The 25,008-nt window shown below is 36.6% G+C and overlaps 2 protein-coding genes and 2 long non-coding RNA genes across 9 annotated transcripts; 1 reads left to right on the forward strand and 3 right to left on the reverse strand.

Moving 5' to 3' along the window:
• Positions 1 to 8,092: 8,092 nt before the first annotated feature.
• On the reverse strand, positions 8,093 to 8,692 carry LOC114821093 (uncharacterized). The gene is made up of 2 exons (XR_003768512.2): positions 8,446 to 8,692; positions 8,093 to 8,351 (listed from the first exon to the last, which is right to left on the reverse strand). It is a non-coding gene; the product is annotated as an uncharacterized lncRNA (long non-coding RNA).
• Positions 8,693 to 8,890: 198 nt separating this feature from the next.
• LOC103424625 (putative GEM-like protein 8) lies at positions 8,891 to 10,368 on the forward strand. Of its 2 annotated transcripts, XM_017329351.3 has the most exons (4): positions 8,891 to 8,945; positions 9,044 to 9,385; positions 9,471 to 9,551; positions 9,694 to 10,368. In XM_017329351.3, the coding sequence occupies exons 2-4, from the start codon at positions 9,184 to 9,186 to the stop codon at positions 10,188 to 10,190; spliced, it is 780 nt and encodes a 259-aa protein (XP_017184840.1). In that variant the 5' UTR covers positions 8,891 to 8,945; positions 9,044 to 9,183; the 3' UTR covers positions 10,191 to 10,368. The 2 variants fall into 2 exon arrangements, with proteins under 2 accessions (XP_017184840.1, XP_070668256.1); XM_070812155.1 differs by lacking the exon at positions 8,891 to 8,945 and having other exon boundaries at positions 8,975 to 9,385.
• A 3,056-nt stretch (positions 10,369 to 13,424) lies between these two features.
• Positions 13,425 to 16,256, reverse strand: LOC103424624 (nascent polypeptide-associated complex subunit beta-like). Its single transcript, XM_008362721.4, has 6 exons — positions 15,964 to 16,256; positions 14,820 to 14,887; positions 14,300 to 14,448; positions 14,147 to 14,203; positions 13,861 to 13,899; positions 13,425 to 13,779 (listed from the first exon to the last, which is right to left on the reverse strand). Exons 2-6 carry the CDS (start codon positions 14,885 to 14,887, stop codon positions 13,601 to 13,603), a joined length of 492 nt encoding a protein of 163 aa, XP_008360943.1. The 5' UTR covers positions 15,964 to 16,256; the 3' UTR covers positions 13,425 to 13,600.
• A 1,232-nt stretch (positions 16,257 to 17,488) lies between these two features.
• Positions 17,489 to 21,902, reverse strand: LOC103424623 (uncharacterized). 5 transcript variants are annotated; one of them, XR_011575456.1, is made up of 6 exons: positions 21,464 to 21,876; positions 21,159 to 21,352; positions 20,870 to 21,016; positions 19,718 to 19,987; positions 18,951 to 18,984; positions 17,489 to 17,997 (listed from the first exon to the last, which is right to left on the reverse strand). It is a non-coding gene; the product is annotated as an uncharacterized lncRNA (long non-coding RNA). The 5 variants fall into 5 exon arrangements; XR_011575457.1 differs by lacking the exon at positions 20,870 to 21,016 and having other exon boundaries at positions 21,464 to 21,902; XR_011575458.1 differs by lacking the exon at positions 20,870 to 21,016 and having other exon boundaries at positions 19,718 to 19,981.
• Positions 21,903 to 25,008: the final 3,106 nt, after the last annotated feature.

The following is a 25,008-nucleotide window of genomic DNA, read 5'->3' on the forward strand; positions in this document are numbered from 1 at the left end:
ATACAAATTAAGCTAGTCTCACTTGACAGGTGGACGAGTAACAGGTTAGGCGTGCACAAGAGTGACCCCATCATACGGATTTTTCTACTGGAAATAGATTATCTCTAAATCTTTTATACCAAATTGACGGATCAAGTGATTCAGATTTTTAAAATTTAATTCAACAGTTAAAATTAATATAATTTTTAAAATAAATCTTTATTTTTAACCGTTGAATTAAATTTCAAAAATTCAAATAACTTCATCCCCTTCTTTCCACTTGGCTTGAGAAAGAAAATGCGAGGCTTCCCTTTTAGTAGGGAACCAGGGGTTAACGGCCAACTCAGGTCAACTAATAATACTAATCATTCGTATCCTGAACAAGGAAGAAAATATCGGTGATATCGGAAATATCGGTAGTCCGAAAACACGGAAATATCGATGGAAATATCGGTAAAATATCGATATCGATAAAAATTACATGGAAACCACGGAAATTGTAAGAAAAACTTGGAAATTTTTATTGAAACTTTGCAGGATGTTTATTTAGTCAATTATCTATTAGTTTATCACAAAAAATTGGAAGGAAATGCATTGCATGATGGATTTAACAGATTTAAGTTGATTATATAGCAAGCTGGCAAACATTGTAAGTGTAGAAAATATGTAGTAATTAATAAAATAAGTTTAAACACACCATAATCATTTATATATAATGAATTAGTACAATATTTTACACTTTATACATTGTATGGTAAGATACATGAGTGACTTAGCATCACATAGAATGAACGTGGTGAGTAGTTCAAAAGTAGATACTTGAAAAGAAATTAATCAAATTTTAGTATGATGTAATTATTTGGACTTGATTTAAAATAGAAATTAATCATATATAATATATGTAACTGAAAAAAAAATAATCAAATTTTAATATGATGTAATTATTTGGATTTGATTTAAAATAGAAATTTATCATATATAATATATGTAACTGAAAAAAAAAATAATCAAATTTTAATATGATGTAATTATTTGGACTTGATTTAAAATAGAAATTTATCATATAGAATATATGTAACTGAAAAAAAAATTAATCAAATTTTAATATGATGTAATTATTTGGACTTGATTTCTCTTTATACATATATTCTTCTTCCTATTTTCTAGTATTTCAGTTTAGTAAGTAATTTTAAATTTCGGAGACGAAATTCTTTTAAGAGGGGTAGATTGTTACACCCACCCCCAATTTAAATTGTATTTTCATTTATCTTACTTTTAAAATTATTTTTTGATCTTAATAGGTGTGCCCAGGGCCCACCTTGCTTTTGTGTCACCGTCTCTCTTTTCTCTCAGATCTCTCTTTTCCCTCACTCTCTCATCTCTACCGTGCTCTCTCTCTGCACTCTCTGCACTCTCTCCTTCTCTCCGTGAACCAACCCACACGCCACACCCTCACTTTCACACCACTTAAACGGCGACACCCCCTCATCGCTCTCTGCACTCTCTCCTTCTCCCCGTGAACAACCCTCATTCTCCCTCTTCGCCCTCTCTGCACTCTCTGCACTCTCTCCTTCTCCCCGTGAACAACCCACACCCTCACTTCCACACCACATCAACGGCGACACCACCTCATCGCCATCTCCGTCTCTACGTCTCTGTCTCTGCCTCGGTCTCTCCGTCTCCGTCTCTCCCTCAGTCTCTCCGTCTTCGTCTCTGCCTCGGTCTCTCCGTCTCCGTCTCTCCCTCGGTCTCTCCGTCTCCATCTCTGCCTCGGTCTCTCCGTCTCCGTCTCTGCCTCGGTCTCTCCGTCTCCGTCTCTCCCTCGGTCTCTCCGTCTTCGTCTCTCCCGCGATCTGGATCCTTCTTCTTCGATCTGGTTTCTGGATCCATCTTCTTCGATCTCTCTTCTCCCAAACACACACACACACAGAGATCGCCGTTGATCGTGGCTCAGGCGAAGTCAGAGGTGCGCCGCGGAGCAAGGATCGTTCGTATTCCGCTTCGTCAGGTGAGATTCCATGAAACCCTAAACCCTAATCTCTCCGACTTCACCTTGCCTTGAATCGTTTGTATATTTGTGAAATCTGATGTATATTTGTGAAATTAATGTTAAGATTTGTGTTTTTGCAAGGTTTTTGGGACGAAACCGGCCCGAGAATCGCCCCACGGTCTCCGGCGTTCTTCTCCGACGTCGCCTCGGATTCCGATTCCACCGTCCATGGATATTTCGCCGATAATTTCCAAATATCGCGATATTATCGATAATATCGCGATATTTGGCCGAAAACCCCACGGAAACCAGTTAAAATATCGCCGACCGGAAAAATCGATATTATCGGCGAAATATCGCCGATAATATCGATATTTAAATCTGTGATCCTGAATACATCATACATTAATACTCTCTGCGATTAATTATCAAGTATTAAATAAATACCAGCCTTAGAGGTGGGAAAGGAAAGGGATTAGCGAGCAAGTTGAACAACCAACACCTCGAAATCTACGTCTTCATCTATCTTACGGACACGCATTTCAAAGCTTCAACTTTCATAACTAGCTACTTAGAACTACAATATAGTAGTATTTCTTTTTACTTATAAATAAGAAGTTTTAGGTTTGATTCTTGTCAAAGATAAATTTAAAGCACGTTATTGTTAGCTCATTGTGAGGCTAAACTTATCTTTCTTCCCATTAATTTAGATAATATTGTTTGTTCCAGATTTAAAAAAATAAAATAATATATATATACAGGTCTTTTAAGGGAAGGAATCCCGTTTTTTTAAAAAAAATAGGGACATCCTCTTAACCATTAGATTTGACTTTAATGAAATTATGTGGTTGAGATTAAATCACAGACCACAGAATCTCAACCACATAATTTTATTAAAGTCAAATCCAACGGTTAAGAGGGTATCCTTTTTTTTTTTTTAAATAAGGTCATAAATTTCTTACTTAGAAATGTCAAGGAAACTTTTCAAAGTAGAACTCTAATATATAGAGAGTCTTCTTAGCATTTTTCTTTCTTATTTCATCATACCACAACTGCTTGTAAATTATTTAGGGCTGATTTAGAGTTGTAGTACTTTTATTAAAGGTAGCTTATTAAGAAAATTTGGAACATCAAATGCTATCAATGACAGTAGAAAAACATAAGTAGAGTTTACCATGCTTCTGAAAAAAGTGTTTCTTTAGAGCATAGTGAACAACGTTTTCAAATGGCAAGTATAGCCCCATATATTTTACAAAATTACAATTTTTGCCCTGACATTATTTTCTTTGGCAATTATTATATTTAATATCATATAATTTTTAATCATTTAATATATTCACATCAGTTTTATATAAAAGTTCACTTTACAAAAAAAAATTAACAACTTTATTTTACAGCTATTTATTCTTAAAGAAAAATAGTTTTTTTTTAAAGCACAATAATAACAAACTAGCCCTTTAGTCATTAACTAGCCCTTTAGTCATTCATATGTTTTAAAAGTTGAATTCAACATGCTAAATACCAAAAATACATAAAAACAATATATGGGGAATTTCTTGTATATTCATTAATCTCTAGAGTAGAATATATATATGAGTTACAATTGGTATTACATATGCGACAAAAGACTATTATTTACACTTTACTAATATTTACATATATAACTGCCAGCATTAAATAAATAGAACATTCAATATAAGGATGTTAATTCTTATTAAAATTGTTGATTTGATATATATAGATGACTAAATAATCTTTAATTTCACATTTACACAATAAAAATATGTTAATAAATAAAGATTGGTTGAACAAGAGTATTGTCTTATACGGTCCAAAATTGTTGTTTTGCCCATGTTTTGTTCTTTATCAAGGGTATGTTTGGACGAGGGTTTTACAAGATTCAAAGGATTGATGTCAAGTTATGAAGAAATTGACCATAAAATAATGTGTGGAAGGGATTAGAGAAACCCTGCATGAGGGTTATAAAAGCATATGGAAGGGTTTTGTAAATGACACCTCCCAATTAGAGTTTTGCAAATCTCACTGGCATACTTTTGTAATGCTCATGGTTGGTTTGTTTAAGGATGGTACTCTTCACACACATTTTTTTTATCTTCTACATTTCTCACAATTTTTAATTGTCATATCGAATGAATTGAAGAAAATCAAATTATAGAAATTAATAAAGGTTGAATGAGTGGTGAGAGGTGAATGGATGTGGATAATGCCATCTTTATTTAATGCCTCTATGCTACATTTATAGTTCAGTTTTTTTTAGTTTGACATAAATCCCTTGAATTTTATAAAACTCTCATCCAAACATACCCAAAAAGGTTAATAATAATAATAATAGTAGTAGTAGGAAACCATGGGAAATTATAACAGAAGAGTTAAAAATTGCCTTTCCTTGTTTCAAATTAAGCACAGGCACGCATATTTTAAACTGCCGTTTGACATAAATCCCTTGTTTCAAATTAAACTGCCGGTGTAGTCAGAGCCGGGGATGAAAGGGTGGGGATCATCTCCATCTTGTTTTCTTCTTATCCTTATAATTAATCTATTAGTATATGTATCTTTTTTCTTGTTTAATTTTTCTGTAACTGTTGACCCTAAAAACTACCAACCTACATGGCGCGTAGGTCGAGTAACTAATGAGCTAACTACGTCCTTCGGTTGTATGCAGGCATGCCAATTCGTTGGCCGAGCTTGGGCGAGGTGTAAAATTTGTTGATGTTACGTTGGGTGCGTTGCTGACTTCTTGATCTTGCGACTGCGGCCGAGGAAGGAACACATCTCGACCTTCGAATTCTTGAGCCTGAAGACAAGGCTGCTAGTTCTGCGAAGTTCAATATCAAATTCGGCTTTCAATATGCCGAATGTAGTAACTTGTAACACTTCACTTCGCCAAGAAGGCTAATGAGATGACCTCTGCCAATAAGGATTCCCAAATCCTTCTCGACCAAGACTTGGATAGATAACCAGTCGGCCCCGTCGCAGTGCTGTTTATCCAAACTGAAGGTGCTTCACGATCGGCTGATTCTACGACAACAGTGATGTTTATCCAAACTGAAGATGTTCACCGATTGCATTCACAATACTGTTTATTCAAACTGAAGATGTGTTGGCAAAAAAGGAAAATAAAAATCTCAAGAAGATGTGTTGGCGAAAAAGGAAAATAAAAATCTCAAGGTTGTTGAGAGGTTTCGCGTAAAACGAAGGTTTGCGCATGACAGTTTGTGTGTTAAGTTGGAGGTCCCTGAATGTTGCGTAGCCTTCATGTATTTATAGCGTTGGATATCTACCTAGCACAGCCTGATGGTGCTTGTAGAGTCCAACTGCAATTCTTTTCCGCGGAACTGAAATTAATCCGCATGAGAGACCAAGGCATATCCTTGGTATAGATGTTCACGATTTTCCAAACCTCACAAAAACCTATCCAAATAAAAGTCTTATCATCATAGCCTAGCCTACCTAGGCTTGTCATCATTATCCAAGACTATTAAATCTTAGACTTATCACATCACCACCAAAAGCCAAGCCTATCTAGGCTTCTCCATAAACCATCCGTACATGCACCATGGCTTTTCAAACCTTATCTACCAAGTTTCTCCAATCTGATAGCAATAATCCCAAGTTCACTCGAACTGTATACTTGTTCGAAGATATAAAGCTAAGATAATCCAAATTAAAAAATAATTACTATGACAAAAAACATAATATTATCTTTTAATAATAACAAAAATATCTTCACTTTTCAATCCGACGGTTAAGAACTATACTTACTCAACGATCTTGATTGCACGGACCGATGATGTAAATTTGGTCCAAACAATAACTCATCTACCTTTGCAGAATATAAGCTCTGATATTCTGGGATTCACGGGCTGCAAGTTCAGTTCGGGAAGAAGATAATGCATCTTCTCCTTCTTTTTTCTTTTTTTCCCTTTTTAGGATTTTTAATCATATAAAATAATTTTTTAAAATTTTTTTTAAACATTTTTAATCCATGACAAATTTAAATAAACTTGTAGGTCTTAGTTATGTGTCATATCAGCACATAACAAAAATTTTGACATATATGTGACAGAAAGACTATTGATTTGTGACACTCATTTTCAGAAATTACATTTCAATTTCAATGACTATCTTGATAGGGTGGATTGATTTAAAAAATCTTTATGATAAAAACCCTATATAATATAATCGAACGATAATATATATATATATATATATAGTGTGTGTGTGTGTATTCATTATTCACCGAACTCATTAGTTGAGAATACAAAAGTTGCATTGTTTGAGTGGTTTGTGAGAAAGTTAAAAAGTTTTGAATCAAAATCAAAGATAATTTAATGGTTCTTATGAGAGATATAAAATATCAACCGACATCGTTAATGATTTAAATTTAATATTTTAATTTTTATACTCCACAAGATTCGTTCATTGAATCATTTTATACATTAAATGTTTAATAACGAAATTAATATCTACTAATTTATTACGCGTCAACTGAACGAATATATTTTTGTATTGATGAAGATGGATATAACCGTTAATTGATGGGAAATCCGTTACCTAATGAGTATTGTTATGAATAATCCCTGATCGTTAATTTGCGGATAAATATGATTAATTTTCATAGTTGTGGAGATAAATATAGCATTTTTCGTTCTCAAACTGAACCATTATTATTCCTGAGTGTTGAATACTAGACAGATTAGCCAAACAACACGAAATAATTGGCAGATATGGCCACTGAGACCCAGAGTGCTGCTTTATTTAGTTTTGGTTCTACAAATAAAATTATGTGGCTAAAATTACGGGTCCATGTCATTATCCTTAGGAATAGAGAATAGTTTAGGAAAAGATCCTAGTTGGGCGCGCGTATACTATACACATGTGTGTACCGATTAAAAAAGAAAAATAAATCAAACCAGTGAGATTGAGAAAGAGATCATACATCGTCTGCAAGATCGCAAACACGCAGTGACAGATATGGATTTCTAATTTCGGGGTCTCAACTCTCAACTTAATATAAAAGATTCAACTTTTTTTTTTTAAATGGAAACAGCGCGCACAACACTCAAACAATTAGTTGACATGTAGTCATATGATCAGCTATGCTACAAAGCTTCATAGGGAGCATGTTAACAAATGCCAAGCGAATCCTACCGAGTTTTGTAGATGCTTGCCGCCGAGTGATCTATCGAGTGAGCATTTTACCAAACATTGGTGGGCACTCTTGGGTCCCATACGAGACATTCGAAGGATCTCTTAAGGACATTTCCAAGCTTTTTTTTTTTGGCTTCAAGTGTATCATGGACAACCCTGAACACTACTTAATGGACCACCTAATTCTGCATATTAAACAATCGAGATCCTTAAAATTTGATCTGACGGCTACAAAAACAAGCTCACTCTAAAAGTTATACTAACTTTAACTGTTGGATCAAATTTCAAAAGTCTGGATTGTTTGATGAGGAGGATTATGTGGAAGGAATCCGAAGATGATCCCTTTGCATGCATCATGATCATTTTGCTTGTACACAAATTTGGCCTTCGTTAGATTATTTTGTATATTTATTTCCTTACGTGGGGCAACAAATTTTACATTTACCTTTCTACGCCTGTCACATTATCGCGAATGAAATTTTGTTGGTGACAATTTTTCTAATATGAGCTTGTCTTCTCCAACTATGATATGACATGATTCCTCTCTGCCTACTGCTCGTGCTGCTTTGTTTTAGGATTATACGTTGGCTTGCCTAGCTCTCACTTCTCAAACTAATGTGCATCTTGACATACATGTTTGTCTTTTTTTTTTCCTAACCTTGTCGTGTTATTCGACTTGTTTTACAGGTTTAATCCTTTTGTGTAATGTGGTAATTTGAAAGAAACGATGAGCATTTTGTGTAGAGGCGTCAAAATCACATCATTGACAAAATATTTGGCAAAGTTATGAATAATCCATTTTGGATTAAGAAACCTCATTCGCTTAGTTTAAGAGTTATCCTAATTTGAATTGTTTTTATTGTTTTTGTAAATAAGATGATGAATTCGTTGTTTAGTACTACGGTCTAATAGTATTCCGTTTTACTTGTAAATGTGAGACATTATGTTCGATTCTTGTCAAAGCAAATTTGAACCAAATTGCTAGCCATTGTGAGGTTTAATCCACTTCCCCACTAACCTTAGTGTAGATAATATTGTTTATTGAAAAGAAACAAAAAAATAAATAAAATAAAATAAAAGGGATGGCAGTGCCATTGCCATTGTCGTGTTTGGTGAGGGTCCTTATCTTATCCCGTCGGGCCATTGGGCAAGGACAATAGGAGGGTGGAGAAATATTGGCTATTGAATAGACAACGCTGGCATGGTTAGTCTGTCATTAGGAAATTCAATTCAATTCAATTCCTTCCAATCAAATCACTAATAAAATCTCAAAAACTCAAATGAAATGGTGCCAAGCGAATTACCTCATCCTCCTTCCGCCACTATTCCGAACTGGCAGTCTGGTGTTAAGGGCAGTCTTGGACTCACATGGATATGGTGGAGGCAATTCTAGCACAGCACAGACAGCAGCATACACGCTCTTTATTGTAATTTATAGTTAGTTTGTTGTGAAACCTAGACAAAGGCACACAAGTACACAACTAATGGAAAGGGGGAAGGAGTAGCCCTCCTCCTCCTTTTAGGGGTTTATCCAAATTGTCTTATTGTTGAATTGAGTTGAATGTCCTTTTATCTTGACCTTGAGCCACAGCCACCCTTTGTTGACTCTAGTTTTTCCTCTTGCAATTTTCCAAGATGGGCCTGGGCCTGGGCCTAGGCAGGCAACTGGCAATTGCCATGAAATTGCGACGTGTTCTAGAAGGATGTTTCATTCAAAATAGGGTAACAAGGTTCTTCGATATATAGTCAACAACGCCATATAATATTATGTACGAGCAGAATCTTTGAAACTTCCTTCCTTGTGGTGGGTGCTTGATGCTTGTCGCTTGAATATAATATAATATAATAAGAGCAATTCTTCTAATATAATATAATATAATATTGATGCTATTGAATTGCCAGATACAATTATAAAGACGGTGATAAATTAGCACATGAAGCACCATCTTTTAAGGAGAGGAGGCTGCAGGCACGCAGGCACGCAGGCAGATCTATACACGCTTACAACATCTTTCAGAGTTCAGAAAGTTTAGAAAGTGGAAATGAATGAGAAATTTGCAGATCAATTTGTTGCCAGTTGCAGTCCGTACATGATGCACTCGTATGATTATGATAGTGATACAACACCAGAAAGGCAAAGCCAAAGCCAAAGGCAGGCATCTTCTTTATCTGAACCTATCAGCTTATGCCATAGTCCTTCTTCTTCTGCACACTCATCTTCCTCCTTCAAAACCACCTCCACCTGTACGTCCCCCTCTCTCTTCGTCTCTCTACTGTATGCTTGTTTGTTTTGCAAGTGTAGTTAATGTATATATTTTTGCAAGTACAGATGGAGATGATTCGAGGAAGGGCCTCAACAAAAAATTAGGGAAGAAAAGTAGCAGTTTCGCATACAGGATACGCGACCACGGTGAGAGTCAGTCGGTCTTATTAATTCCTGTCCTCCTAATACAACCTAATTAAGCTATAGAATCAATCATAGATGATATATATATATATATATATATATATTTATACTTGCATATGTGAATAAATTGGAATTCGAATTGCAGTGAAACTTGGGCACAAGCTGTCAGAAACAGTGAAGGGCAAGTTGAGTTTGGGGGCAAGAATCATTCAAGAGGGTGGGAGGGCCAATATTTTTAAACAGATATTCGGTGTCAGCCAAGGAGAAGAGCTCTTGAAGGCCTCCCAATGCTACCTATCCACCACCGCCGGTCCCATTCCTGGCCTCCTTTTCATTTCTACCCAAAAGCTTGCTTTTTGCAGCGAAAGACCCATCACTCTCCCTTCTCCTCCTGCTTCTGGTCCTGCTGCTGCTGGACAACTGCAACTCCTCAGAACGCATTACAAAGTTCGGATACCAATAAGGAAGATCAAAACAGTGAACCAAAGCGAGAATGTCAACAAACCACAACAGAAGTACATTGAAATAGTTACCCACGATGATTTCGACTTCTGGTTCATGGGATTCTTGCGCTACGAGAAAGCTTTCAGAAATCTTCACAAGGCCCTTTCCATTGCCAACCACAACCAGTCCCACAACTAGAAAATGCAGGCAGCACATTAGCAATTAGCAAGACGTGTTTTGTAATTTGGAGATGAGCAAATTAACGAGAGCTGGCTCATCTCCGGTAATTAGCTTCTACATGTGTTTTTATTTTCCTCAAGGTTTTAGTTTTACCCTTTTTTTGCCTGGGTTTATAATATCAATCATGTCAATTTCATGCGCGGTTCTTCGAACTGGTTGGGGTTGCTTAATTTTCTATAAATCATTTGTTTTAAAACATTGGGGATTAACCGTCCGCATACCATATACGACATTAATTCACCATACAAACGTCATAACTGATGTTGTTAGTTCTCCTTCGCCGTCATCTAAAACAAATAGGCTAAATTGGATTAATGGTCCTCGTACTAATAGAGTAATCTCAGGATAACTTCCGTGGTAAAAAAATTCTGATTTAAATACTCGTGATGAAATCCATTAGAATTCAAGTCCAAAATTAACATTTATGATCCATTAGAATTCAAGTCCAAAATTAACATTTATGTACTTAACATTCCCACACCTCTCCCCTTGGCTTTTTTCGGGATAGCTTATCACCCACTTGGGTTCTACCTCTGCCCGCCTGCTTCTCTGCATCCCATCTCTCTCTCTCTCATTTTTTCTCCAGACTTCCGGCCTGCCTCCTCCTCTCTCTCTATTCAGTTTCCCCTTGTTGTTTTTATTATAGATAAAACGATAGTGTTCATCAAAGGTAGAGCCAAAACAGCCCCATACCTGGCGGTACAAAACAATCAAACCCCAAACAAAGATTACGTGCAATCCTCAACAAGGAGGTCCAAGATGAAATAAGGGGGATTTAACAGTCACAGAAACAAATCTCAGAAACAAACCATTGATTTATGCTCCTTTTTTCATGTTTCTTGGCTTTTATTTTGCTTGATATATAGGTGTGCGATTCTCAACGAATTTGTCGAACCATCGATTGGTTTTTGTTGGCTGGTTGGTTCTTGGGATTAGATTTCAGTTCTTCCATCTGGGAAAAAGACGGGGGTGGGTTAACAGAAAAGTTAACGAAATGAGTTTTTTTTAGTGCTGCATATATATAAAAAGGGGTGTGATATTCTCTCACAATTTTTTGGTTTTCGGCCGTCAGATCGGATGAATTGAAGAAGATCAACGGACAGAAATTAACAAGGGGTGTATGAGAAGTAAAAAAGGGTATGTGGATAGCACACCCCTATAAAAAAAAAAACTAAATCTAGTTTCTCTTATGGGCAAAAGAGCTTTGAATGGAATCGAAGCATGAAGCAAAAAATTCAGTCTTGGATGAATGAGTTTTTTTTTTGTTCTTTTTGGTTATAAAGGCTGAATGAGTTAACGGAGAATTGACGGAAATGTTGATTTGAGTTTGAATCCTAATGAAGTTTACCACGAGGGTTTAAATTCGAATTTTTTCATCATGAAACTATCATCTGATTATCCTGTCATCACGGGACTATTAATCCAATATAGCCTAACAAATATTTTCTTTGTGATACATGTAGTCGTGGAAATTAAGACACTGGAGTACCCACGGCACTCCAGAATATGTTGTTTAACAGTGTTACAAAAAGAAATTGAGACACTGGAGTACCCACGACATTGGCAGGCAAGCAGGCACAACACGCAGTGGACTTGGGCGACAATACAAGCTTCTCGCTTTCCGGTGGGCCTGTAACATTACCTGAGTTCAGTAGACAACCAATTTGGATCTGATTTTGCGGTGATTTTTCGCAACCTTTGCCGTGTGAGGACACAGAAACAAGGGTTTGTCTTGATAAGTTTTGACAGGGAGATAGTGGGAACCATTGGGGCGGTTTTCACGGTGGACGATGGAGATGATACGTGTACTCGCATAGAGAATAAAATGAAAGATTTGAGAAAGATACCGACACATGCACTTACAGATACTCTAGGTTGGAAAAAAAATACCAAAAATTCCAAATCGAACCAGAAAAATTCTAAAACCAAATCGAAAAAATCTCAAATAAAAAATTCCAAAAATTTCGGTACCCAATCTTGAATCGATCCCAAAATTTTATTCTCGATCTTTCTCAAACATGTGTGAGTGCATCGGTGGTGGGGATGAAGCCCTCACTCTCTCATTTTATCCTGAACCGATCCCGAATATTTGGGATTGTAACAGTCATCAAATTTGGTTGAGATTTAATCTCAATCGTTGAATCCAAATAAAACCGTCTCTCTTTCGACCTCATCTCACCCTGCTTTCTCATCCTTCGCCGATTTCTCTCGTCCTCCTTATTTGCCATCTTCAAATCCGGCCACATCACACAAGTGACTCACCTCTCTTTCTTGACTGACCTCTCTGATCTCTCTCTCTCTCTCTTTCTCTCTCTCTTTCGACTTCTCATCCCTTGCTGAAAAACACGTTGCAGGAATGGCAGCAACTCATCTAATAACATCGTCGATCTCGACCAAGATTTTGGCTTCGTTTGAAGGGCTCAGACCTTCAAACCTTAAGTTCACTTAGTCTCATACTCTTTATGTCTCTCCTTCTCGAATTCGAAGCTCAGCAGCCACCCACCATCTCACAATCTCACTCCGAAGAACTCTCTCCACTCTGGCCACCACCACATCTCACAACTTTACCCCCATTATTGATTCTCTCCAGTCTCTGTGTGTGGGGTATTGAATTAAGGTTAGGGTTTCGAATTGGGGGCTCGGGTCAAGAGGAGGATGCAGGTGCGTTTAACTATCTCTTCACTTTGTCTCTCTCGACCATCAATGTTCACCGATTCACTGTCACTTTGTCCTTGATTTCAATTTGAGTTTTTAATGCATGTTCGGATGATTTCAATTTCAATCTAGATGATTTTAATTTTAATGCAGGTTTGATTTTGGGAATCTCAAAATTTCAGTTTGGGATCGGTCGTCGGATTCCCATCCCCAAAGTTTTCGATTCAGGATTTGACATGCCATTTTCAGTTCAATATCCCATACCAAACCAGCCCTACACTCAAACTGCCAACTGATAGACGACTCCCAACTGTTGAGGTGTGCTATTTGCCTTCTAAAGTCGGAGAGCGTAATGATGAAAGCATTGCTAGATGCAGATTCATCAATTGTTCGATGCAAAACCGCTAAAGGTGCTTTTGGTTACTGATGAAGGCTTTTGCATATCATGATCATCCTCGCAGACTCTGTTGCATGTTTCGTTATTTTAACAAGGATCATCCAATTTCAACACAATTAAGCACAATAATTGACCAAAAATTAAGAAATAGTAAAACTAAATTTTAACCAAAAGACAGAGTGACTTACTACCCAATGTATCATAAGGAGAATCCATCAAACATGGTCAGACATGACAAGGTAAAAACAAAAACAAAATAAAAAACTTCCCCGGCGTCAAAAGTATATAAAATGACACAAAATCCCCTTAAAATTCCCTAAGAAGCTTGATTCTCCTCCTTGTTCTTCTCCTCTGCAGCGGCTTCAAATGTTTCCCCAGCCACAAGCTCGGGAACCTCATCATCATCGTCCTCTTGTGCAGCGGCTCCACCAGCACTAGGTGCTTGCTTCTGGAACTGCTCAGCCAACTTCTTCAAATTGTCCAAGTTATCTGGCCCTGAAAATAATCAAAGGTGTGAAAAAGAATTTGACAACTCTCTGTCAAGAACAAAATAAAAAGGTTTACAAGCACACTTACCCAAGTGGCTGATAATACTGGGAAGAATATCTTGCAACTCTACAATCAAGATTATATGTCAAGTTACATGAAAATATGTCTAAAATCTAAAAAAAGACAATCAAAGGTATAAACAACAACAGAATTGGCCATCAAAAGCCAAATGCATCATGATGTCAGAGCACAGCCACACAAATGAAAATATGTTTGATATTTTAAAACTCAAGCAGTGTGTTGTTTTGCCAGATGGTCTGATATTCTAAACAAATTTCAAACTCAAAAAAACTCAAAAGAAATAGTAGCATACTCTTTGTTTGAGGAGAGCCACTAACAACCCAAGTGTTGGCAGCAATTGAAGCTTGAACTGAAACGTACAAGGAAAATCATCAACTATTAGGGGGAAAAAACTTGAAACAAACTGATAATATACAGGACCAGAGTTTTTTAGGGCTGGCTTCACCTTTGGGGTTTATGAACTGGATAACTACGTCATCCTTAAATATGTTAACTTCCTCGATAGCAGGTATAGCATTCACCCCTATTCTCTTAAGGGTGCTCTGAAGCCTTTTGTCATCTGTGGTGGTTGTCTTGTGAACAGCCTTCTTCTTCCTGAAGTTAAGAGAATAAATTAATAAGCAAAATCACATACAGACAACAGGAAGATAATGCAACAGAAGTGAGATAACTACAAAACCACTGATGACTATGTTTTATACTGAAACTATTGCCAAACAGGCAGTAATTTTTATTATAAAGTGATTGCACTAAGAAGTCGATCAAACGCCAAATGAAGATCCTCTTAAGAAAAGCAAAACATAGTAAAACAACAATTTACTCAACATACCATCAGGGTAACCGCATCACATAAATCATCAACCACAAGAATATCCAACACATAATCATTAAAGCAAGCACTTGAAGATTCGGACTCTGAATTAGATTGGTGGACCAGAGGACTTTCAAAGTGAGAGTTAACTCACCTTCTCACGCTGCCCTTCCCACCAGTGCGAACCGCACCAGCCATCTTCATAAGCTTCTCCCTATTCATCTGCATAAAGTGTATAATGAGATGAAGTCATGAGTTTTAATTGAGACATGAACAAAAAGTTTCAAGAGACAAAACATTGCATCTTTAATTACATTATTGTTAATCTAAGTTTTAAGCAGTAAAACCTCCAGCTCACAAAGCCTTTTGTTTTACAAGTGTCAAATAATGAACAATTCATTTCCACTTTCGGTTATCTTGTTTCTTCAATCTCATATTGTATTAAGAAAGATAAGCATGAATTATAGAAACTTCAATAAAAACACTATATGAGGTGACAACATGCAACCAAAGAAAAGTCGCATCAATTATACAACTTGGCACACTGAATAATTGAGTTTAAAACATCTTCCAAATCCTATAAACATTAAAAAAAATCTTCAAAGTTCAGTTTATCTTCTTTAAAAGATGGGAGAACAAGTTAACCATGTTAGGAGACATATAATGAAATGGGAATAAGCAAGCGGTTTAAAGGCATAAGGCCACAATGACAAGTAAGCAAGAGAATATATGTGTATATATATATATATATAGACCTATACGACTGAATACAAACAAGTCTACCAAATTTGACAAAGTAATACTGGTGACACTGTCGAAGTAAAACCCCGTTCACGTTCAGAATTCATAATTGGGCACTATCACACCCATTCGCCCGAAGACGCTTCTACTTATACAGTGACACCAATGACGACATAACAATAAGTGCACAGCTGTGGCAGATGCATTCGGAATCCCATCGAGTAAACATTTCAAACGTACTCTTTGGCTGTCCACACGATCAAAACTAGAAATCCAAAACTACAAAATTTGCACCAGAAATGATTGATTTAGCTTTACCCACCAACGAACAAGCTTCAACGACGCAAACAGCAACAAATTACAAACAAAAACAAACACAATACAATGGGTGCACTGCTCAATAAACCATCCTCAATCACTTGATTAACCAGCAAACAAGCACAAGAGAAATAAAACAAACGACCTATTCCAGTAAACAAAACAGAAACAGGAACAGATTCCATCAATAAAATAAAAGGATTGACGACAAGAGAGAGAGCGAGTGAGAAAGTCTTCACCTTGGCGTTGGGGGATTTGGGGGATTTGGGGGTTTTGGCCTCCCTAGGGTTTGTGCGTTCGGGATAGGAAGATAAAAAGAACACGAATCCAGAGCCTTCACCTCAGACGGCGCTATGGTTAGGTTTTCTCTCTCGCTATAAAAGCCCTCTCTCGCCTCTCCTCAACATCCGACGGTCACCAACCCACCTCTCTTGCCACGTGGTGCGTTCCTGATAGGGTTTGATTATCACCTCGTTTTCTGATGGGATGTACACTCCAGCCCGCGTCGGCTAAAGGAAAAAGAAAAAGAAAATAAACCCAAAGGTTTATATACATTCTTTTCCAAATGGTGGACAAATTTAAATTTAGACTTATTTTAGATTTTGGTTTAATTTTTTCTTAAAAGTACAGTTTCCATTGAGATGCAAATAAGGTATACAAGTGGATTTTAGTCTATGTATTCTTTCAACTAATCTCCATCATTGTTATTCTAAATTTCTTAATTTTTATAGAAATCAGACCAATAATAAATTTTTTTTTATGACATTTAAGATTTCTAAATAATTTGAACTTCATGCCATATGTCTCGCTTACAAGTTGAACTTGACCTCGTATGTCTCGCCTTATTACAAAATTTATTCATATCACCTTTAAAAAGTTTTTTTTTCTAGCTAATTACTCAATTGCCATTAATTAGTGGTATTATTCTTCACACGTAAGTAAAAGAGTCTTATATTTGAGTTTCATGGCTAATAACTTTGATACCAATTTATCTCATTACTCTTAAGCGCCAATATATCGTTGTATTCCTAAAAATATTTGCTTAAATTACATTATAATTTTTTTTTAAAGATGCATAAACAACTATCATAAGAATATTTGCTTAATTTGCATTATAAGTTTTTTATATATAGATACATAAACAACTATATATTAAGCACATACATTTACTATACCATATGAAAGACACGCATAAAATTTGTCTTTTCTTTTTTTATACAAATGATAGAATATTTACAAAAATACTTTATAATTAGTTGTCGATCCACCCACCCAAGTCACAAGAATCACAAACTTAATATCGAACTCAATACAAATATTGTCATCACACGTGTGAACAAATACCTATCTATACAAATATACAGTCAATAAGTAAGTACATTATAAATTGTATTTTGTTTCTTGAATTAATACTTATTCTAGTGGAATAGTGTATTAATAATGTTCGTGAGTTTTCTTAACAATGTGTAACGTGTATTCTTAGTCATGTTTATATTAAAAGAGGTCATGAGTTTAAAACCGATGAAATCATGGGCTCTGGATAATCAATGATTTGTGATCACCTCCTTTGAATTTGATATTAAGGCTCTAAAGCACATTAATTTTTCTTCACCGTTCATAATCTAAAGGTGAATGACCATGCCTGCCCATCTCATGTGAATGAATTAAGTTGTCGAATAAGTTCATATTTTTTTGCAAGTTGTCGAATAAATTCATAATTTTTTTGTCAACAAATAAATAAATAAATAAATAAATATATATATATATATATATATATATATATATATTGCATTGCAGGGCCGCTGTATCAATTCAATTGGTTGATCGGGAATTACATCCTCTCCAAATTTCCTCATTGAGGATCCCCGGAATCAATTAATAACAACGGTTCATCAAAAAACGTACGATCACAATTTTATTCTTTTATATATCTAAAGGAATTAGATCATCTTTGGATTCTCTCATTGGGATCCCGAAGATCAATTAATAACAACCGTTCATTAAAATACCGCACGGCCATAAAAAAAGAAAATTAAAATTTTCACGCAAAATGAGATTACTTTACTTTTTTTAAAATATAAAAAACATTCAATTATGACTGCACGATCTTTGATGAACGGTTGGTATTAATTGATTATCCGGATCCTCGGTGAGGAGATCCGAAGAGGATCTAATTCCGGTTGTACGAATCTTGTCACAGTCACTTGTACACTTGTATCCTCTTCTCCTCAAACTTTGACACAACTGACTTTGAATCAGCCACCTTCTTGATTCTGCACGTCATTATCATCAGACAAAAAAATATCAATTTGACAGACAACTGATGTGCTTCCAACTTCTAAAATGAAAAAACAGTGTGAAAGAAAATCGTCGTGACAAGCTTTTGAATAAGATGATGAAAAACAAATATCCATAATACAAAAATAAAAATTATATTCACACATCGCAAATTACGTCTTCCACACTCTTTTAATTTTTTTAAATATTTTCTATCAAGTGTTAGTCAGGTGTAGAATATCAAAAAATATTAAAAAAATAAAAAAGTGTGGAAAAAGTAATTTGGAATGTGAATATGGTCTCTTCACAACAAATAAACTTGTAATCTACAAAGGATAATCAGGAACTTCTTGATATAATTTTTCCCTCATAAAACTGAACAAGACATACCAAATTTGAACAAGATATATGACCACACCTGAACAAGATATCCTAGAAATGCTTTATTATTAAGGGTTAAACCTGAGATTTCCCCTACATAACCTTCAATCGAATAATACACTGTAGTAAAAACAAATTCAACGTTCCTAACCAATTTGAGATTCTCTTAACAGTGCGTGGGTGCTCCTGCCCAACATTAACATTAAAAAGAAAAACCTATCATGTGCTCCTCCCTTGTGTTATAAGGTTTTGCGCACACCATGGGCCAGAAAGATCATTCCCCACCGCAGGGGGAATAGTGGGCAACACATAAGAACCTTCCTTTGGGGGACACGAGAAGGATATTTCTCACGGTATTTTTTACAAAAATTTTGATATTCTTATGAGAAACTGATGTCACTGGAAAAGGCCTAACAACATTGATCTTATCAAATCTTCTAATCACATACCAGACATCTCTTCATGTGTAAGGATGTTACTGACAAATTAACGAAATAAAAATGAAGATTACTCGTGCACAATATCTCCACTAGAATACAACTCCATATGGAACAAATTTGGAACATACCTTTTAAGAAGATCAATATGTTCTTTGACTTCTCCTGAAAAGAGAAAAAAAAAAAAGGTCAAGTCATGAAACACCTAGTTTAGATAATGCAACAAAAAAAAAAAAGTAAGAGTTTAACTCATTGACACCCACTTCTTTTAACAATATCCAAGCTACTCATAAGTCATAAATATCTTGTGCACAATTTGTGATTAGGGACCAGTTTAAAGTTCCCGTGAACTATAGTAACCACATCATCTATGCAAGCAGAGATTTGATGGCACAGTGATGCACTGTTTTGATTCCTCTTGGAATCCTTATCAGCGTAACCAATTATCTGCTTGACCTATAGGCTCCACGTTAGTGGGAGACAGAATTAAGTTCAAATAATGTAACAGGTAAAAAGTACAAAAAAAGGGATTGCACATTTAAGTTCTCATAAACAATATCTACTTGGACAAAAGTAACATCATTATATTTCCTGGTGTCATATCATGCAGAATTGATGGATAGTATTAACTTTCTTAAGATAAATGAATACACACACACACACACACCAGAGGAAAAATACCAGAGTTTTGATGCAGTAAATCTAGTTGATCTCATCATGAACCTTGAAATAAACACTTCACTTGACAAAATTTAAAATTGCCCCAAGTCAATCAATTCAACACCCTTTAGAAAAGAAAGTTATGACTATGCAAGTTTAAGAAAACAGTTAAGAACTAAATTTAAAGTATGCCAATGCCAATTTACTAGAATAATTGAAAAGTTCTAAAATAACATACCTTTTGTGGTTCCAGAGAAAAAGTAACATTTTCATCCTCAAAAGGTGTTTCTGTAGTCTTAGGGATGTTTTGGTTTACAACTTTGTAGTAGTCTGACTAATCTGTCATACAATCCAATGCAATCTTATCACCTTCCGAGTGCGAGAAGTTTAGAATTCTTTTTGCAGGCGTATAACATGATGTTGATTGGCTGTTTATTGTCTCATGCTCGGCGTCACAACTGGGCATTGGTCTCCTTGGTGTCAATAGTGCAGGTAGTTGTACCTGAAACTGTCAGCAGATGAGGTGAGCTTTACATGAGGGCTTTCAGATACACTTGAAGCAATAGAGCATTGTGGGTGGTTCAGCTGTACTGTGTGGTTGATAATACAAAACTCAAAACATGATTCCTTCTACTTCCCATTTTTAGATATCTAGCTCCGATTTACTCTTAAAATTGGAAGATTGAATAGTAAATACTTTATTCTGCCCATTTTTGTTGTTCCTAACACCATCAGATGGTGTGGGGGATGGAGATGCTAAGAGTTGGGTCTTTTCTGTTTGAGCAACAACAACACGCTGTCTTTGGCTAAAAGGCTCTACCAAAATGGCATCTAGAACATCACAAGCCTTGATCTCAAAAATAAAAATGCATGAGTTCATTTCTTTTATCTTTTAACACCCAAATATTACATAGAATATTACCTATCCGATTAATCAAATACAGGATGCAAAGAGGTATGCCCAAGAGGAGGAAACATAATCAATTTGTTGAAATAAACTTAATCTTTTCTTTGTACATTTATACAAAATGGGCAGTCATCTGAAAATTACTCAATCAAACTTTCTGGCATGCAACTGTTTCATCTTTTAGGTGTCACCAAATAACTAATCCCGATCCTACAAAGCAGAATCACTAAGTTGAAGCCAGCTCAATCTGATCGCTAACATTTCATATACCACGAGACTATCATATGTCACTCAAATGAAGCTAAATTAACATTTTTAGGCATTATTCATGTCCTATACAGTTGAGATCCACATCTTCTGTTTTATATAGTCAAGTTTCATTTGCTAAAACATACCTATTAGAACCAATCAAGGAGCTTGCAGCAGTCTTTCATATTGAAGAAGGAAAAGTGGGGAAAATATTCTGAGAAATAGTAGGCGTACCTCAGGATGCAGGGCAAAGAAATGAATAAGCCTAAAATTAAAAACTTGGCGCAGAGCCATAAAGTCAGATACTTGAGAGTGAGTTTCTACAACATCAACTAGCAAGGTGATATTCATATCTGGATTGGTGCATAGAGTTTTCTAGTCCTGCACCAAAATACTATCTATCTTTATGGTTTCCGGAAGTACAAATTTCAGTTAAGTAGGATGCATGTGCAAGAACTTTCTGAAAAAAGGAAAGGAAAGGAAAAGAAGAACACTTGGTTATAAGTGGAAAAGCAACACCCACCACTGCTAGGCGCCAACCAGCATATGAAAGAAATGCACTATCAAACAGGAATATTGTGAAGGGTTAGGCATTATCTTTGTGCCATGACTTTCACCTGAGCAAAAACATTTTGAACAGTAGGCGACCTTTTACGCAGAAGAAGCAATCTCAAGGAACAGTTCACATGAGCAAACAATTCCGCTATAATCCTATATCTACACATTTACAAAAACATATAGACTAATTTTAAACAGAATTGTTTTTATAAAGGAAAGGTAATGAGAAAGTAGTATAAGGTGTGGAGAAATAAGGGATGGTTTACTTACCTGAGCGGAAGCTGGGGTTGGCAATCAGCCTCCTGGATTGGGATTGGGATATTGGGATTGGAACTGGGATTAGGATTTGTAGAAGTGGGAGTGACAAGGCTTGATCATATTTTCCGATGTCCGACTTGTAATCTTACTTTCATCACCGGCTGTTAGGGTTTTTGCTGATTTCTTCAAATCTACGGCGGCCATTAACTCTTGATTCTTTAACACCAACACCCAATAACAAATAAATAGAAACTAGAGAGCAGGCAATTTACAAACAACTTATCAAATCAACTATTTACTAAATAAATAGCTCCTGCTGCTCTAAAATTCAAAGTAATAAGTAAATAGAAAAATCCAAGTATCGAATCAAACTCACAAAAGAAAAATGGACTTTCTTTTCCGATTAGGGTTTCTCTCTCTCTCCCTCTCCCTCTCTCTATTTACTAAATATATAGCTCTTGCTGCTCTAAAATTTGGGTTTTTTTTTTAGTTACAATGGTTACGAGATTTTCATTACACATAATTTAGTTTTTGAGATTTAAAATCAATAGTAGTGGTCGTTGGGATTATTCATCATCCAGTATTTTGGTCATTCCATTAAAAAACTCTATTAAGTGGTCCCTGACCTTTTTAACGGAATGATCAAAATGATGGATAGTAGACAATTTCAGAGACTAAAGTTATATATTATGCAAATCTAGGGACCAAAATTATGTGTTATGCAAATCTCAGGATCTAAAGTTATGTATTATACTTTCAACTTAACGAAGTTTTTTTAACAGAATTACCAAAATAATGGATGGTGGATAATCTCAGAGATCACTACTATTAATTCTAAATCTTGAGAATTACAGTTATGTGTTATGCAAATTTCAAAAACCATTTTGACTAAAAAGCCAATTCAAAATAATAAGTAAATAGAAAAATTCAAGTATCAAATCAAACCCACAAAAGAAAAATGGATTTTCTTTTCCAATTAGGGTTTCTCTCCCTCCCTCCCTCCCCAGAGGGAAGCATTTGATTAACGGACCGTTGCAATTTTCTGCACATTTTGAATGTTCGATTTTTCTGAAAGACAAAAATACCCTCCACGAGCGACCATTAGGTCTGTTGTTTCTTGAGCCTTCTTTGGAGCAATAAGGTTATATCTCCAATCAAAGGGTCATAAGGTTAAAAATAGCTTGGAATGACACGAAATTCGTCTCCAACCGAGGGCTAGGTCAAATGGCTTATGGGCCCTATCGGGCTAAAACCCACAAATAGGTCATCGGGCTGGCCATTTCCAGCCAGCCCTCCAACGTTAGAATGTCAAGCTTGACTTCGTGGCAGGTGCAACAATACCACACCTTCTTCGTTATTTTGGCAGGTGGCACTTAAAATATGTCTGAAAACCTTATTTTAATATGGTCGTTTAATTTAATTACCAATATTAATTCAATTAAAATAATAATTTATTGAGAAGGTTATGTTTGGCTTATAGCCTTTTGGTCTCCTCGATTGGAGATGAATTTTTTGTCAAAGGATTATATTTGGCCTATGATCCCCTTGGTTGAAGATGGTATAAAATAGGATATGACACTGTTCATTAAAATAAAATTTCTTACAAGGCTATATGGCTAAACATGGCCCTTTACCCCTCATTCGGTTGGAGATGGCTTAAAAAGCCTTGGACAGATAATGGTTGTGGAGCTAAAAATAATCGCAAGGCGACACGTGGATTCTTGGGTAAAAGAAGACAAAAATACCCTTAAGGCATACTGAGATTCCTACGCGCGAGCAGCGGGTAATCATCTCTAAACCAAGTCAAAAGTGCCCAAAATAGGTAACAATTCAAAGCCTATTTCATCAAATCCTTTCTATAAGGTAATTCCTAAAACCTAATTTATTCTATATATTTTGTATTCCATTATTTAGCTAATCAATTAGCTAAATGATATTTTCCTTTCATGTTCCCTAAAAATTGATTAATTAAGGGATTAATTACCTAATCAATCTCTTAATTATCAATTAAAACACTCATTCACACCTAAAACTACTAAGAGGCCAACCACCTCCCTTTTCCTAACCTTTTTCACTTTTCTCCATTTTATTACCCCATTTATACAAATAATCAATTTTGTAACTCCTAATTAAACCTAAATTAAACCCAAAAAACCCTAGCCACCTCCTATCCCTATAAATATACTCTCATTCTCACCATAAAAGCCAATTCCAACACTTTGGCAAAAATACCAAAATTCTCTAAACACTCTCTCTCGAAAAATTCTAACTTTGGCATCGGAGGTTCTTCGGCCAAAGCCCCCCCATTCATCATGGGCGCGTAAGGCTCTTGGCCTTAACCTAATGTGTTAATTGTTTTGTAGGTGCAAAATTGTCCAAGATCAAGGAGGAAGAAATTTGCATCCACAAATTGGTGCTTTCATTGAGAGTTGAAATCGATACTTGTAGAAGACTCTCGCACAAAAAGGTTTTTTCTTTATTTTCTAGTCCATTTGAATATTTTTCATACGTTTTTATTATTAGAATTTTTTACTTGCAAAGGTTCTTTGATAAAACGTATAAGCAAAATATAATGGTTAGAAATTTAGAAAATTCCACAAGCGAAAATTCTAATGTTCAAGAAATGGGATTGCGGAGATCCGTGAGGCTAAATGCGACAATAAGTGGAGCAGCACCACCACCACGAGTTTTCACCATGGGAACCACCACGGTGGCGAGGTCCATGGTGTTTTCACCATGGCTCGAGCCGTGCCATCCAAGGCTCACTGCACCAAGGCCACGACCCAAGTCGTGCCATCCAAAGTTTGCACGGGCCCGGGCCCAAGCCTCACATTCGCATGCATCACATACTAAGCAGCTTGCTCCTGCCAAGTAGCCTGCTCTCGTGACACAGCCTGCTCCTGACGAGCAGCCCACTCCCGTGGTTCAGCCTGCTTCCGTCAAGCAGCCCACTCCCGTGGCCCAGCCTGCTCCTTCCAAGCAGCCTGCTATCGTGACCCAGCCTGCTCCCGACGAGCAGCCCACTCCCGTGGTCCAGCCTGCTTCTGTCGAACAACCCACTCTCACGGCCCAACCTGCTCCTGCCGAGCAGTCTGTTCTCGTGACCCAGCCTGCTCCCGACGAGCAGCCCACTCCCATGGCCTAGCCAGCTCCAGTCGAGCAGCCCACACTCACAGCCTATCCTGCTCCAGTAGCTTTCCAAGCAGCCCAAGACTATCTCAACCATCCGGACCTACCATCGAGCCGGGGGCATTCTCACCACATTTTTTCGCGGATTTGACATTTCCCAACTCAAATCTCGCTCCCGGAGTCTACCACCCTTCCACTGCCCAAGGAGGCGCATTCCTTCCAAGCTCTTCCAATCCAAATGGCGAACAACACTCGTCTCTACAAGTCATAGAGTTGACGAGCGCCCTTGCACAACAAACAACCTTGGTGAATCAACTTTTGCAATGCATCAGGATCCAACGTGCCCCAGACGAGGTATCCCGAAGTAGGACAAGGGCAGACGGACTTTTCCAGCAGCGTCCCAGTAAGCAGCCACTCGACCAGCCACA

This window comes from Malus domestica, chromosome 14 (genome assembly GCF_042453785.1).
Source record: "Malus domestica chromosome 14, GDT2T_hap1".
NCBI lineage: Eukaryota > Viridiplantae > Streptophyta > Magnoliopsida > Rosales > Rosaceae > Malus > Malus domestica.

What these genes read in the sequence shown, in the direction of transcription:
- LOC103424625 (XM_017329351.3), top strand. Translation starts at nt 9,184, where the DNA reads ATGAATGAGAAATTTGCAGATCAATTTGTTGCCAGTTGCAGTCCGTAC. An exon ending in CTTCAAAACCACCTCCACCT is followed by an intron (nt 9,386 to 9,470) that starts GTACGTCCCCCT and finishes TTGCAAGTACAG; the next exon opens with ATGGAGATGATTCGAGGAAG. An exon ending in ATACAGGATACGCGACCACG is followed by an intron (nt 9,552 to 9,693) that starts GTGAGAGTCAGT and finishes TTCGAATTGCAG; the next exon opens with TGAAACTTGGGCACAAGCTG.
- LOC103424624 (XM_008362721.4), bottom strand. Translation starts at nt 14,887, where the DNA reads ATGAATAGGGAGAAGCTTATGAAGATGGCTGGTGCGGTTCGCACTGGT. An exon ending in GGGAAGGGCAGCGTGAGAAG is followed by an intron (nt 14,449 to 14,819) that starts GTGAGTTAACTC and finishes TCTTAACTTCAG; the next exon opens with GAAGAAGAAGGCTGTTCACA. An exon ending in CAGTATTATCAGCCACTTGG is followed by an intron (nt 13,780 to 13,860) that starts GTAAGTGTGCTT and finishes GATTATTTTCAG; the next exon opens with GGCCAGATAACTTGGACAAT.